Genomic DNA, 16,541 nt, shown 5'->3' with positions numbered 1-16,541 from the left:
GTTATTATTATATGAGTCCAGCTCGTTAGACAGGTATGGTTATTATTATATGAGTCCAGCTCGTTAGACAGGTATGGTTATTATTATATGATTCCAGCTCGTTAGACAGGTATGGTTATTATTATATGAGTCCAGCTCGTTAGACAGGTATGGTTATTATTATATGATTACGTTTATATCTGTCTTTGAAATCGACAAGTTACATGTATAATATTATACTGAAGATGACACCAAAAAAAATTAGGTAATATCACTTTAAATTTTTGTATTGTATACTGATGATATGGTGTTAAACGTACAGGTATGACTACGACCTATTTATAATTAAGGGAATTAATTATTGTGACAAATATTTGTTAAGTATATAAGATTAATATTATTAACCGTGTCCTCAAATACGTGTTTAGTACTTTACGTTCATTTTACAAATTGTCAGAATGATCTTTACAAAAAAGTTCAAAACAGCCAAAAACCTATATTTTCAAATTACTCAAGTGTTTAGGAAACATTAAAGCCCATCAATTAAACAATTTGCATGACGTATTTCATTTTATTCGTATTAATATGGAGATTCTATGAATTTACACATCATTAAACATTAGAATCAATGTTTAGAAATTTACACATCATTAAACATTAAAATCAATGTTTAGAAAATTCATTCACCCAGACAGTACGGTATACTGAAACGACTAGAAATCTTATTATCCAAATGATAAATGTAATAAAGTTTTATTGGGTGGATTTTGCCTTTCTAAAAGAAGTATTACAGTATACTGTATTTTTTAACGATTAAACCAATAATACTTATTTATCTGTTGGTCACAAATATGGGGTACACTTTTTAAAATTGTTTATATTGTATGCTTATGATTTGGTGTTACAGGTATACATCAAACTTAAATTCAATATGGACTTTAACGGCCTATTTGTAATTAAAGTGACAAATGTTGCCTTATTAAACAGAGAGAGAGAGAGAGAGAGAGAGAGAGAGAGAGAGAGAGAGAGAGAGAGAGAGAATATATGGCATGGTCTGAATTGTATGGAAATTACTGACTGATTGACCTCTGCTTAATATCATTTTTTTAGAGCGTTGTTGGGAAAATCTCATTTTTTATATTTTATCAAATGTGGATGTCAAATGAAGATATCTATTATTAATTAAGCTGAGCATTTTTACTCACCATTTTTAAAATAAGAAAAAAAGAAAGAAAAAGAACCCAAATGTAAAACAATGATAATTCAATTATACTTCATCAGAAGTTTACATGTCAAAAAATTATGTGTGATGAAATACCATGTGATCATACCTACAAGAATGTAATATAATTTCATATTTCACTTTCACCTATAAATAATTATACAATCCCCAACTGCTACACGCTTCTGTATTAAAGTTGTTTTTTTTTTGTATTTTTTTAATTTCTTGTTCATGTTATCGTGATTTTATCTATCTTGACTTTTCCCCTGCCTCTTTTCTCTTTCGTTTATTACTTTATTGCGCCCCCCCCCCCCCCCCATGTTACATGTATAGTGATGTTATCTATTGGAGCCTTTTCCTGTCTTGCTTTAATTATGCCCATGAGGGCCCATATAACCTGTTTTAATCAATCTTATCTTATCATATTGTAATTTGATCTGATTTGTCAAGCATTCCCAGGAGACAAAAGACGGTTAGAGTGTCGGAGCGAGTAGAAAATTTCTGATTTTAATTAGATTGGGTTAAAAAAAAAAACCTTCACCAAAGTCAATGACTTTATGATAATATAGTAAAATATACTGCAGTCACTCAAATGTTTTCATTGCTCAGAAGTTCGTTGTTGACTAAATTGTGAAAGGTGTAAACATATAACACATCGGATCCTAACCTTTAGTTAAACATCGAGATGAATTAATCACAGCCGGAATTAGTTATATATTGTAAACAAATGACAGAAGGATATTTTCGTTTGAGAACACTTAAATTGTGCATAATATCGAATTATTTCATGATGATTATGTGATTTTGGTTGTGTCCTCGTTACTTAGCGCACAAATGTACAGTATAATCCCCCCCCCCCCAACTCTTTAAATCATGGTATTCACAGTTACCACCCCTCGACTGCATAACTATAGCTCTCGCGGGTGGAAATCGGAATAACATCTCTGCAGCACCCAAAAATTTCAAATAATTCAATAGATAAATAAATGATAATTTTAAAATACGAAAATTTGTGTAACCGGGGTTCTATCCGGTTTTGGTTTTAGATAATAGTTTTCTCACGTGACTAACTCTCACATGACTATTACAAAAGAAAAACAACGGAACGAAGGGCCCAACAATTGTCTAGAAGATCCGTGATTACAGGTGAGGGGAGTTCAGATATATACCGATCATTAGTAAACACACGGGTTATCAAGTAAGAACTATTCAAATTTATGTTTATTGATAACCGATGCATGTTGTGATATGAGTGGATCACTTGAAATTTGATCTTTCTTTCAACGGTTAAGTTTCCAGATTTTGCAACCATTACGATTAAGTCATATGACTGTAAGGTTTGATTTGTGATGTAATTGTTCGTATTGTGTAGAGCCTAGTACTTCTATAATCCGCTTTAAGATGAATCTGTTTACTACGCTGAACGTGTAGAAACTAGTTAATACAGAACTTGGACTTTTGAAAAGTTTATATAATTGTTTCTTCCTTTGTTCTGCGCACTTGTGTGACGCTCAGCAGGTAGTGAAATACCTTCGATTAGGTATCTAGCTAAACATCGCTTGATATAATACTGCAGGTTGTTATTATGGTTCACAAAGAAAGTGGATTACTTTGGGGGGGGATTGGATTCGAGTAGTACTAGTACTTAGTAATATACACCCTCAAGAAATATAAAGTGAAATATACTCTTCAATCCTTGACGAATTTTCAATTATCAATAACAAGTACCTTCTCTAAAATTGACTTACCTGGGGCCAAAATAAAAATATTGTTTGTTTCCCCTCGCCCGACCGAGTCTGAAAATTCACACCGACCCATAAGTTTTTATTACGCCATTCTGGTGAAGTTTTTTTTTTTAATTTTAAGAAAATTTCAAGGTCGTTTCTGGTGCAGATCAGTATTTTATAATGACAAAAATTTTCTATATCTTCTTTGGTTTCGATCCAAAATTAAAAAATAATAATACGAATACAGGAGGTGTTCTGGTCCGAAATCTAGAAATTTCGCCACCTCCAGCTGGAGGCGGCATTCTCTGGCTGATTTCAAATACTTACAAGCCGAATTCAATTTTAAGCTCATAACTAATCAATAAAACGATTCTTCTTGTACTTACTAATATCGATTTTATGGGTTCTTTCATCACATAAACAGTCTCTTGAAAACATTTTATCAAACTGTCGAGCTTTGTTTTGAGCCACGAGACTCGTTTGCTCAAATGACAGTGAAAATTTGGTTGACTACAACTGTTGGTTTCTGTTTAATATCGAATTTTGGATTGATATTTTCTTTTAATCGATATTAATAAGTACAAGAATCATGATTGTTTTATTGATTAGTTACAAGTGAGTTTAACATTGAATTCGGCTCGCAATTCGGACTAGTGATCTGCAAGATCGAGATGGAGAAATGTTGTCTATACGAGGAGCGAGGAAACAAGAGAATTCGGGGCATCCAGTGTGCAAGTTGTGTTCTTCAGTAGGGGAAAGTGCTGATATTTCGGACGGATGCGATATTTTTGACAGTCAATCAGAAGCATTCTCAATTTAACTTATTTCTGAACTAATGCTATATTTACAAACTGGAAAACACCTAATTATATGCACATGTGTAACTCAGCTCTGATTGGTTGATGTCAGCATCCATTTTGTTTGATCGGCAAAATCAAGTCCCGTTGAAACGTTTTCTGGTAAACTAGATCTACCGATATCATTTAAAAATATAATCAAAATCACTATCATATACAAATTAAGATAATGTGCAAAAAACAAAAGCATAAAATGTCAGTGAACCATAAATCAAAGACAGCAACCGAGTTTACCAATTTTATAACACCGTGTGTCCAAAACTAACACCATTGTCCATAGTTGCAACATTCTCCCTAACTTTATTTAAGTGTTAGTATGTGGCATAAATAGCAGAGAAAATTCTGATGAAACCCAATGTTCGTCGAATCAACCAATATGTATACATGTAGTCCAATGCCTAAGTTTAGTGGTTAGATAATGAGCATTTCCAAAATACATGAAGTACTGTCCGAAATATCGACACCTTCCCTAATTGCAAAACGTGGCAATCAAAGCAGAATTTACACGAGAACTGACTATACGAGTTTGATGAGGAAACATGGATGATGTGATTCACGACGTTTGGTATCGGGCATTGTTAATGGTTATGGGAATTTCATAATAAATAAAATTCTGCTAGCTAAAAAAAAAAAAACTTTTTACCTACCTACCGACCTTCCTCTGAAATTTAGGGTCGGGAGAGGGGAAACAAACATATTTTTAAATGTGGCCTGGTAGACTAATAGGGAATGGAAGTAAAATTTAAGTTGTTCATTATCTGTTAATGTGTGAAATGATTGCTATAGTTTAATAAACAGGTGTGCATGCACTAGCTGCAGTCATAAGTATTGTTTACTAATCAGACTATCAGTCTTTTTTTGGGGGAAAAAAAATGTTTGAGTACTGTCCCTGTGTCTGGACTGTTGACCAAATTCACTGGCCCAAGGCAATCACTTAAGTATTACTTTTTTTTTTGGAGGGGGGTGGTGTTAAAAAAAGTTTAAAGAGAGAGCTCAAGAGTTTTAGAGTTTTGGTAAAAATAGTTCGTGTGATGGAAACGCTATCTTCACTATTGATTCCAGGGATTTATCAAGGTTCTATTTGATACCAGTAAAGCATAACTTCCTTTTGACAAAGAATAAATATTTCCCTCATTTACAATGTTTACAGGTAAAATAATTCCCTTCAATTGTAGAAAACTCTTAAATTGGAGAATTTACAAAAGATTGTGTATAAATTATAACAGAAGTATCTTTTTACCATCATCTTCTATTATCAGAATACATTGATATAAATATCGCTATCAGAGACCAGATATTTATACATTGTAATTTGAGAAGGATCGCCCCTCCTGTCTCTCTCTCTCTGGGAGCTCACATCTGCATCCTCAAAAATACTTCATGGATATGAAGTGGATAGTATGATATTTAAATGCATAAAACCTTGGATTCTAATCACAATCATCACTGTATTTCAATGTATTGTGAAATAATTTTAACAGAAAGTGATATTGATGAAAAGCACAGGTTTGATAATCTTGTGATATAATTTTCAGTAACCCAACCCCAATTTCAATAACTTGGGTCTTTAAGACAATGGCTAATTTTGAAGACTGGTTCATTCTCTACTCGAGGTAATGGAATAATTAAAACCTATGTAATGCAGCAGTAATTTAAACCTAAGTGATGCAACAGGAAGTGTTATCCATTATGGTTTTAAGTACTGAAGTGAATAATGATGAACACACGTAATACAAGTATATCACATGATGTATGGATACATTACTCATGTCCTACTATTTTAGGACTGCTGCTTCTTGTGTTTCAATTCATTCAACTGAGACTAATTACTTATCTTAAAAAATATGTCTGTAGTACATATTGTGTTCACTTTTTGATCACAGCATATGATAATTTAGTTTCAATTTATTATCCTGTCTATCAATGTCTTTTATATCGATCAATACAATGAATGCTGTTTACATGATTTTATTTGTGCAACTATTTTGAATTTCATTTTATCACATCAGACAATGGTCGACTAGAAAAGTAGAATTATAAATTTTTACAATGCAGAAAAACTGAATTGATCATTGTTGACTTACTGCTGAAGGACAGCATAAAGATAGTCTAGAACAGAGAAAATTTAAAAGTTTTATACACATTCCACCAAATGGCTATAATAATCTCAAATGTCATAACCATGGTATCATTTTATTTAAGTTTTTAATGTGCTTTATCTGTCTAAAAAATTGTATTGATTTTGAAAGTGCTCAACCATGACAGTGCATGTAATTTTGTACTTTAACTACTTACTGGTATGTAGGTAAATTTTCCTGAGAAAACAAGGATCAGGATTTTCTTCCACCCTATTATTTTGATGTCTTGTTTCCCTTTAGAATTAAACTCTTAAAATTTTGGCTAAACAGTAAACTGAAAATAGAAACCAGAGGTAATTTTGATACCAAATGTCCTGTCGTAATGATGCTCATTTATGCAATATAACCCTATGCCTCTGTAGTGGGTTTTGAATATTTAAGTATACAGTAATTGAGGAGGAATTTGCATTCATGTTGACACAAGTTTTGAAGTATGTGATAGATAAGTGTTCTGAAGACCAGGCTGACCATGTCACCTGGTCACATGATCAATATTAGGCGTCACTGTATAGAATTGTAGTCACATGGTAAGTCACAAGGCACTAACACTAGTCCATATAAAAGCTGCTCCTTTCGGTTGTCAGTCACTGTAACAACAGCTGGAACAGCAGAAAAGGTAAAAAAGTCAAGAAGTGTTGCAGATTGGGGGGAAATAAGTTGTAAGTTTGAAAAGGATTTTTATAAATTTATTTTCTTTCATCCTTAAAAGTTTTATGTTGGGAATCTATGGGGAAAATTATTTTAGTCTATCTGATGATACAATATCTTGAAAAAAATTTTAATTAAAATTTGAAAAAGGGTAGCAGGATGATTTGATACATAAATGTTTAATTATTTCAGTTTTATAATCCTGAATTAGATCAGTTAAATTGAGAATAAATAAGATTTAGTGTGTATGTAAATATATATATATATATATATATATATATATATATATATATATATATATATATATATATATATATATATATATATATATATATTGTTAAAAGCTCACAAATACTTTATTTCAATCATAATTATAAAAGTTGATAGAATATCATATACATGACATTGCTATACTTTTGGTTTCTATTTGTTGATGTCATGTAGATATGTTAACATAGAGATGATCATTGAGCCCAACTGAGGGTTTGTTTTTAGTGTGTATATACAATGTATTTAAATGAATGGATGATATAAGTCACCTTTGCTCTTGTATTCCATTCATGATTGTCAATTTCATGTAAAGGTTTCATATCACATCATCATGTGATTTAATATTATAGAAATATGTCAGATGGAAAAACCAGAACCATCAAGAAGGCCATTAATTTCAGAAAAACCTGTGTTGGGGTTTTACTTTTGATTTGAATAACATCCTTATTGGGGACACAAATGGCACTGTAATAAAGCTACATGGTGTGCATGCTTGAATTGCTTTTTCCTATTAATTGTGTTAAGTGTTCAAATGTTGCATGCACAACAATTACAACAGTTACAGGGATACACCTTGATTTCTGATGCACATTTGAATTTTTATGATTTTATTTCAGGAACTAAAAGAAGATGAATGGTTTGTGGTATGTTTGCTTACTGGCAGTAGTCAGAGGAGCCTCTGTCCAGTCGGGGAATGTCCAGTGGTTTGACATAGTAGAAGCACAGAAACATCCTGAACAGTTACACATCCTACGAACCAAGGCTGGGATCAACTATCAACCTTATGAACAGGCCTGGAAGGAGTTCAAAATCCTACATGGTAATTATCTCATTTTTATACACGGTGACAATGATCCTGTTTTTTTTTTTGTTTTTTTTTTACAGGGTTTTAACTACTAAGAAAAGGCATTAGTCGATTGAGCAGCAAGATTTGCCCGTACGATTTCTCTCTTAGACTATTAAAATAATCAGAATTTCTCTTTATTAATATAATTCGAATTTTTCTTTATCAAAATAATTCGAATTTTTCTTGTCATTAGAGTACTGGTGGTGAAGGCAGAAATAGACAATAACTGAAATTAAGTCAAAAACAATGATTGCACTGCAGAGTAATAATTTAACCTTCTTTGTATTGAATGCTGCATACAAATGTTGGCAACATTTACTCATGAAAGGAAAATTGCAGCACATACTCTTTTTAAGTGTACATAGCATTTTGTCATTCACTTACTAGTAAATTGTCCTCTAATATTGAAACTTGCTTTTATGAAGGAAGAGAAGTGTGTCTGTATAAAAATAATAATAATTGGTTACTAGAGCACAAATGTTGTATTGACAGGATGGTGTCTCTTCAGAAATTCAGTTAATTTCAAGTTCCCCAAGTGGAATTTCTGTAAATGGATAAAATTAATATGGTACAGCTATGCATGACCCCCTTTCAATGTGTATGGATTTTGAAATGATTGTTTTTCTTTTGCAATGATTGTCTTTTTTTATTTCTGCAACAATGTGCTTCTATCTCTCTGTATCTGTTATCTACTTGTCATAAACTTTGTCCACAACAGCCATCTGTTACTGTAATCCTTGCTTGGCTTCACTATTTTGCTGTCAAAAGATTTTATGATGGGTCACAAATTAATTGAAGGTCTAACATCTTGTCAGAGTTCAAAGTCACTGAGAAGTCAGATCTTGAAATAAACTTTTTTTTTTCAATCAAGCCAAAGCTTTGACATCGCTATGCTGTGTGGGAATTTGAAAATTTGGTAGTAACTATGTTGTTTTATAGATTAAAGTATGTGTATTGTCATGATCATCGAAAGTCATATCATCATATCACAAGGCAATTTTAACCTGCTGGTATATATAGACTTTAATGTTCAGTATTTACCAAAAGCACAAGTATCATTAAGAATGTAGTCTTTCAATGTTTACCATTTCCCAAAACAATTATTTTCCAATTTTTGTTGTAAGGTAAAACTTATGAAGCACTAGGAGATGAGGTCCGTCGTTTCCAAATCTTCAGAGATAATGTCCAGAGGATTGAAGAACACAACAAGCTGTACCACCTCGGAAAGAAATCCTACTACCTGGGGGTCAACCAATTCTCTGACCTGGTAAGGGACAATCTTGTGTAGATCTTGTTGAATTGTGTACCTATGTAGCCAGGGGAATAGGATAAAATATCAGATGTTTGAATTTGTGTTAAAATGTCTTTAATTGTATGCAGGACAATTTTGAAATCGACCAAAATATACAATGCAAGCAACATATGGTCCCTAGAAAACTAATTTATTTCTATGTATTCAAGTAATAATGAGATATTTGTTCGTTTAGAAAGTGAGATTGAAGTTGTGTTAACCAGACATCCTAATGGTACATACAGTACATGTGCCAGAAAATTCAGGCTTTCATTCTGAAATGTATTTATATAGCACCATGCAAATTCAGTTTGCTTTTGTATAGACAAATTACCTTGTAGTAACATTTTATGATATTTGCTATAACTTTAATTTGTTTATCTATTGAACACAAGACTAGATCACATGACTTGTGGATATAGATCACATGACATTAGTCATGGTGCATGAATATTAATGAACACTCTGTGGCTGGAGCAACCTGTTACAAAAATACTTGAAAATTTTATTACCTAGCTACCTTTATCAACTCACTTGATGTTGACTAGGATTTTTATTCATGTCACATCCTTATATGCTGATAAACATAATTTGCAGCATGAATTTGATATACAGAATTTTTTAGGAACTGTTTATTTCTGCAAAACGTAGTATGTTTTAACAGATGTTTTTTATGATTGGATTAAACGGGTACAAGTGCTTGTGTAATGTGTAAGAATCACACAGAGTGGAATTAAATGCTTCCTGGATACACTTGTTGCTAGTATGTATTATGTTTCCTTGCCATCGCTTCTTCCTGATCCAATGTACTACCTTCTCGTTGGCGAAGCTTAATCTTGGTGATGCTGGCATTTCAACTTTTCAAAAAATCAAAAACACCAAGTGTATTATTTTTTAGTATTATTTAGTTGTGCTAATTAATACCATATAAATTTACAAAACAAAAACAAGTCAAAAATGAGAAGGATGATGTAAAATCAATAGGCGGTATATTTTGTAATTGTTTTCACTGGCTAACTGACGAGGAAGTCAAGAAAAGGGTGTTGTGGCACTTTTTAATTTTTATCAAAATTTACTGAAACAAAGTGATGCCTCCATTTCCCATGGAGAGTTAATGCTCACTTAATTTGATTTGAACTGAATTTTTGTTGTGTTCATATGGAGAAATTGAATTTTAAGTATTTAAATTGATTCATATTTAATGTAGTGTGAATGCTAAACAAGTCAGAGTCTTGATAATGCACATTTAGTAAAAAAATATTCAATATCTAGGGATGATACAGGGTCTTTTTGTCTTCATTTTACGGATATAAAATATTAAAAAAAACTTAAAAATTACAAATTTACAACATGCTCTTAAAGATGTACTAGTGTAATGTCATTTTGCTGTTTTTTCTAACTCTGCAGATCCCAGTACATGCAAATTTGATTTATTTTATTTTGAATTCCTGTTGATATGAAAGCAGTGTAAACTAGTTCAATACAAGTCAAATTAATTCAAAGTAAAATCTGATGTACATTTGTGGGAACAAGACCGGAATTTATAGGGATATATGGGATTTGTTTTTATAGGAACATAGAGAGTTTGTGAAATACAATGGTCTCAACAGAACGTCACTGAAGGATGGGGGATGTTCGTCATACTTGGCTGCCAACAATCTGGCTCTCCCAGACTCCGTGGACTGGAGAACCAAGGGCTATGTCACCAAAGTCAAAAACCAGGTACCATAAAATGGAAACCCCCAGAGCAGTCAATTTTTATAAAGATAATGTTAATATTGGCATCAGCTACATTACTTGTGATTGCTTGTTGAAAACATTTAGTATAATGCAATTGGAGAAGGAAATTTTTATTTTGTCAATAGTTTGTAATTTGTAGATTTTAATGTTAATGAGAAGTACCGTACTTCCTCTAAAGGGAAGTGCAAGAATCTTAATTATCCTGTAGGCATTTTTTTTTTAATGCAGTACAAATTTATGTTAAGTACACAATGATAGGAAATCTATGGAATTTTTTACCAGCATACTTGTAGTTCATTTTCACCCTTTACAAACTTGTACTACATGATGTTGTGGCATGTTGAACAGACATGGTGAATTCTGTTGTCATATTAATGACAAGTCAAAATATACTGTCAAGTATTAATAAATTATGCATATATGTTTAAAATTGCTGGAAAATCACTGGAGTTCTCTGACAAATTCATTTCAAACTATAGTACTTTTATGAGAATGTGTATTATATTGACTTGCTTATATATATATCACTCATGTTTTTTTTGTCATTTGACCGTTTTTAAAAATGATTTGTGTCAAACAGGGATCAGCTGCCACTAACATGTCACACACTTTGGGAGTCATTTATATTTCTGGACATAAGCAATACACTGTGTAAAAGCAATATATTTCGTGTATCAGTTACTCATATTCATTTAATTAATTTTTTTATTTTACATTGGTAAAAAAAATTAAGGAAATGCTAATATAAATTTCATGTTAACCTCATAATCATTTCTTTTCATCTAGGGTCAATGTGGTTCCTGCTGGTCTTTTAGCACAGTAAGTACTGAATAGAAAAAATTCTTGTCTTGGGCAATAAATATTTGAAATAAAAACAGATATTTTACTAGTTTGATTAATCACTTTTAGGATTAGGTCTCAAACAAGTCTTTGTTTTTGTGTTTTTCTCCTGTCTTGGATATAGATTTGTGGAGTTTAATGTCAATGTGTGTATCAAGACTATGAATATTTTTGACATTGCAGACTGGTTCCCTTGAAGGACAACACTTCCGGAAGACGGGTAAACTTGTCTCGCTCAGTGAGCAGCAGCTGGTCGACTGCTCCGGATCTTTTGGAAATGAAGGCTGCAATGGTGGACTTATGGACAATGCATTCAAATATATAAAGTCAGTGGGAGGCATTGAATCAGAGGAGGAATACCCATACAAAGCAGAGGTAAAGGACATCTTGACTACTTGTATTTGATAGTATTAATTGAATAGGTCTAGCATTGAATCTTTATTGTCAAGTTTCACTGTAATTTCAATTTAGACAATATCTTATTATGTAAACATGATTTTAATTGAAACATCTCGTTATTTTGCTTTGTAGAAGAAAACATGTAAATTTGAGAAGTCGGATGTGGTTGCTACGGACAGTGGATGCATTGATGTTGAGAGTGAGAGTGAGTCGGCCCTACAAAAAGCCTTGGCTGAGGTCGGACCTGTCTCCGTGGCAATCGATGCCAGCCATTCTTCATTCCAGTCCTATGCAGGAGGTAAGCCATAGAGTTAAGAGTAAATAGAAAATGGTGAAGTTCAGTACTTGAGAAAGCATTCACAAGTTGAATCTTCATGGTAAAAGAATTTTTATGCTCCCTGAAAAAATTCGGGGGGATCATATAGTTGCTGTCATGTCTGTCCATCTGTACCTCCAAGCTCATATCTCCAAAACCTTCTGTATGTCCAAGCTCATGTCTCCTAAATCTTTCATCTGAAATTTATATGATTGATCTCAAATGTTCCTTAAGACAAGGACTTTTGGACCAAGGTCTTTCAAGGTAATTTTGGATAGGTCAAGGTCACTCAGAACATATAAAAGTCCATAATTTCAACAGTTTTTTATATAAAAGTTCCTATCTCCTAAAACTTTCATCAGAAATTAATCATAATTTATCACAAATGTTCCTTGTAATGGGGACTTATGGACCAAGGTCAAGTTCACTCAGAACATACACCTTACATAAGTTCTTTATTTCCACAGTTTTTGAACAGATATTAATCATATATCACACAAGTAAGTAATAGGCAAATGTCTTTCAGACACAGGTCACTCAAGGTCATTTTGCAAAGGTTAACATCACTCAACATACATGTATACCTTTTATATATAAAAAGAAACTTTCATTTCAACAATATTTCAACAGTTGATCATTGTTTGAGTCATTCGTCAGATGAAGTAGTTCATTGGTTAGATGCATTTCGGGGATCATCTATCAACTTTACTGATATTCTTGTTGTGAATTGTGTTGATGTTTACTTTAGGAGTTTATGATGAACCTGAGTGCAGCTCTGAGCAGTTGGATCATGGTGTGTTGGCTGTAGGTTATGGTACTGATGACAATGGAAAGGATTATTGGCTCGTTAAAAACAGGTACTAGTCTCCACATTTTCAGCTTAATACACCTTGCAAACATGTAATGCTACTTGTTTCAGCTTCTTTTTGGTAAAAGAATTTCAGATTATTTTTAAAAATTATATGTATTATTAAATCAAATACTTCATGCTATTGCAGCTGGGGCGAGGAATGGGGTATTGATGGTTACGTCAAAATGACCAGAAACAAGGACAACCAATGTGGAATAGCTACACAGGCCAGCTATCCTCTTGTGTAAACAGTGTCCAGTAAGTGTTAAAAAAATACACGGCATACATACTGTGGCTTCATCAAGTTTTGTTGATACATTATTTCATTTATTAGCAAGAATTGTACTTTATTGTGCACTTGATTTTGTGACCTGGCACAACCACAGAATCAATGAAAAGTGATGACATCACATTATTTGGTTTGCTTACCAGTTAAGGCCGCATAAAATTGATTCTCTGGTTCTCAGGCCCATTTTCTCAAAAACAGATGAGGGAGGGAGGCTTTTTATTTTTCATTTTTTGTAGCAATAAAATAAATGAGGGAGGTATTTTTTTTTTAAATCTGAACTTGTCGGGGGAAAAAAACATAAAACAGTTCTACAACCGAATCATAAACACAGTAGACTTTCCTTTATCTTGGTCATCAACAACAGAATTTATGGCCTAGCGATCTGAACTGGAGACTGCAGAGCTTTAATAGGATACCCAAGTTTGCCAAAGACCAAATGATGTAAACATCTACTCTGTATTCCAGAATATTTACACAAACAATCTACATTACTACCAAAGTTCATCCTGAAATTCGATTTACTTCCCAAGATATGCAGAAACAATTTCAGAAAAATGTCCATTATTGTAACTGAATTTGAGCAGAGTCCTGGTGTAGTACCACTAAACAGAATATTTGTGCATTGCAACAACTAATTACATAGAATGTGCAACATTAGATATCATTTTTAAGTCGAATTTCTTGCCCCAATTCGTAAAATGAGTTCCGTAATGCATGTAGCTCCCACTTCAAGTGACTGAAAATTGTAAAACCGTCTTTACTTTCACTTTTGACAGCCATTTTTGACCAGTGACACTAAATAGCCAAAAATGATGAATGATCCAAAACAATTTAAAGGCTCAAAAATTAATTTTCGTAAATAATAATTCAATATACATGTACACAAATTATGCTAATAACAAGTCTTATAAAGATACACGGCTCGTGATATGTCTTGTTGTATCCAAACTACATTAACATTGGTGCTTGATAATTTGGAGTAATGAAGTCAATATGGGTAATTAGTGGCACAGGTCTAAAAAGGCTGTGATACTTGTGCAGACCATTTTACAATTTTCAGTCACTTTAATCTGCTATGGAACCTTATGAATTGTGGTAAGAAGTTGTATATAACCTTTACTCATGAACCCAAGTAACTGTGATTCGGACGTTATAAAAATGCAAGAGAATTCCGAATGCATAATGTGAAATTCAGAATGAATGCGGATTTTGTTCCCCGAGATACGTAAGCGCATTACCAACTTTTTATTTTTTTGAAAAATTGATAAAATCGGTAATGCGACAACCTCAAAACGGATGGGTGGGGGCCTGAGAACCGTAATTGCGATTTTATGAGAACTAAGATAAAGAAGAACCCTGTCAGTCGTTATTATTTTGTGTTTTCATTTGTTCTTTGCATAAGGTTTGAGAGTTTTCTTTTTAAAGATAGAGTTGTAAAGTCCTGAAATGAATTTGTTTTTGTTATGTTACAGATATACAGGGGGGAAAAAAAGACATTCCTAAGGAAGACAACCACACCAGAGAAATAAAAAACTTTCCAGCAATTTTATTTAAGATAACATTTGACCATGTCTCTATAGATATAGCTATGCTACAAAATCCATATTTAAGAATGAAAACCAAGACCATCTTTAAATTCTTGCTATATAAAGTATGATTGCTATCAAAAGTATGAATTTGTTTAAATGAATCATAGCCATTTTTTAGTGGCACACACATTCTTAAGTTGTGAAAACATTCAGATTTTGTGAGACTTTTGATGTGTGCATGGTGCTTGCAAGATGTGTGAATTTTTCCGGTGCCATTTGTATAGGCCCTTTTTTTATGTGTATATCAATAATTGTGATATTTATATGGATATTACTTTATGTTTTTTTTTAAAGTCACAATTATGTTGTACCGATAGGAACTTATTGCTTTGGTAACAGTATTGATAACATTTCATTAAAGTATGATATAGTTTTAGGAGTACAATATATTAGATTTTCAATATCTCATTTTCTTCGTGGATATTGAATTTCCTATGATGTTCTCTTTGTCAGATCTGGTGTTCTTATGCATGTTTTGTGTTTATCCTATGATACTTTGATTCTCATTCAGGTTTGTGTTTTGTTTTTTTGGTTGATCAATAGAAGGCAGGTGCATTTCTGACTTTGCTGAAACGTATACATATTATTTCAAAACATTTTTTAAAAATTGTTGTCTATCAAGAAATAAAGTATTTTATACATAAATTTTGTGTCTATGTTGAGTTCATGTATTAATTTTCTCCCTTAGTTAAGATGAGAAATAAATTTCATTTTTGAAAATACATGTGAGAAGGGTGAGAATGCCTTAGTATTGGTTCTTCATGAAAGTTCTTTCGAGAAATCCAAGCCTGGTATGAATCATTGCAGTTCATACCCTCGTGTAATTTCAAAACTGGAATTTATTTCTTCTTTTCATTCTGTCTGAATTCTCGGCCATTGATATAGATGTACTACATGTATATTCATCTGCTTACACACATTGTTAACAACTGCAATGCATTCATGAGAAAATGGTTATCATTACAATTTGTAAAGATGTCAGACATTGGAAATATGAAATTGAATAACACATTTTTCTAGTCTTCAAGGAATTGATTGGACACACTTGTATGTTCATCATACTTTCTGATGCCTGATATTTTGATTCCCCCAAAAGGGGTATGTTGGTTTGCACCTGTCGGTAGACCAAGCGTTACCTGCTCAATATCTAGAGAACCCTTTGCTTGACTGGTGTGTAACTTCTTATACTGGTTGCCCAAAAGGAGTAGATGACCACTATAGGTTTTGAGGCAGCACCATCCTTATGTGACTTATCAATATTAATGGTTAAAAGTGGAAAACCTTAATTTCTACTCGGTAAAGTTTAACCTTAATAACCATTTAAGAAAATGTGCATGTTGAACAGATGTCGGACATTACCAAAACAGAAGTATAGTTCAACATCAGAAAATCGCAATTCGTAAATTCAGTCATAGATAAAAACTTGTTTTAAGGACAAATTTCTAATGTCAACAGTTGAAAAAAAACCTGTTAATTTATAAATGTGGATATTCGGGAAAGGCATGCAGTAGAGGAAATACCAGCATAAGAGTTGTTGCT

At 32.6% G+C, this 16,541-nt stretch overlaps 1 protein-coding gene across 5 annotated transcripts; it reads left to right on the top strand.

The window, feature by feature from the left end:
- The first annotated feature begins 2,216 nt into the window (after positions 1 to 2,216).
- Positions 2,217 to 15,647, top strand: LOC125673649 (procathepsin L-like). 5 transcript variants are annotated; one of them, XM_048910303.2, is made up of 10 exons: positions 2,217 to 2,347; positions 7,459 to 7,661; positions 8,813 to 8,955; positions 10,552 to 10,701; positions 11,506 to 11,538; positions 11,743 to 11,934; positions 12,091 to 12,256; positions 13,023 to 13,131; positions 13,273 to 13,382; positions 14,886 to 15,647. In XM_048910303.2, exons 2-9 carry the CDS (start codon positions 7,472 to 7,474, stop codon positions 13,370 to 13,372), a joined length of 1,083 nt encoding a protein of 360 aa, XP_048766260.1. In that variant the 5' UTR covers positions 2,217 to 2,347; positions 7,459 to 7,471; the 3' UTR covers positions 13,373 to 13,382; positions 14,886 to 15,647. The 5 variants fall into 5 exon arrangements, with proteins under 5 accessions (XP_048766260.1, XP_048766261.1, XP_048766262.1 ...); XM_048910304.2 differs by having other exon boundaries at positions 2,258 to 2,399; XM_048910305.2 differs by lacking the exon at positions 2,217 to 2,347 and adding an exon at positions 6,261 to 6,539.
- The last annotated feature ends 894 nt before the right edge of the window (positions 15,648 to 16,541 follow it).

This window comes from Ostrea edulis, chromosome 3 (genome assembly GCF_947568905.1).
Source record: "Ostrea edulis chromosome 3, xbOstEdul1.1, whole genome shotgun sequence".
NCBI classification, from domain to species: Eukaryota; Metazoa; Mollusca; class Bivalvia; order Ostreida; family Ostreidae; genus Ostrea; species Ostrea edulis.
The sequence above is the reverse complement of the archived record's forward strand: the minus strand, read 5'-3'. Positions and strand labels throughout refer to the sequence as shown.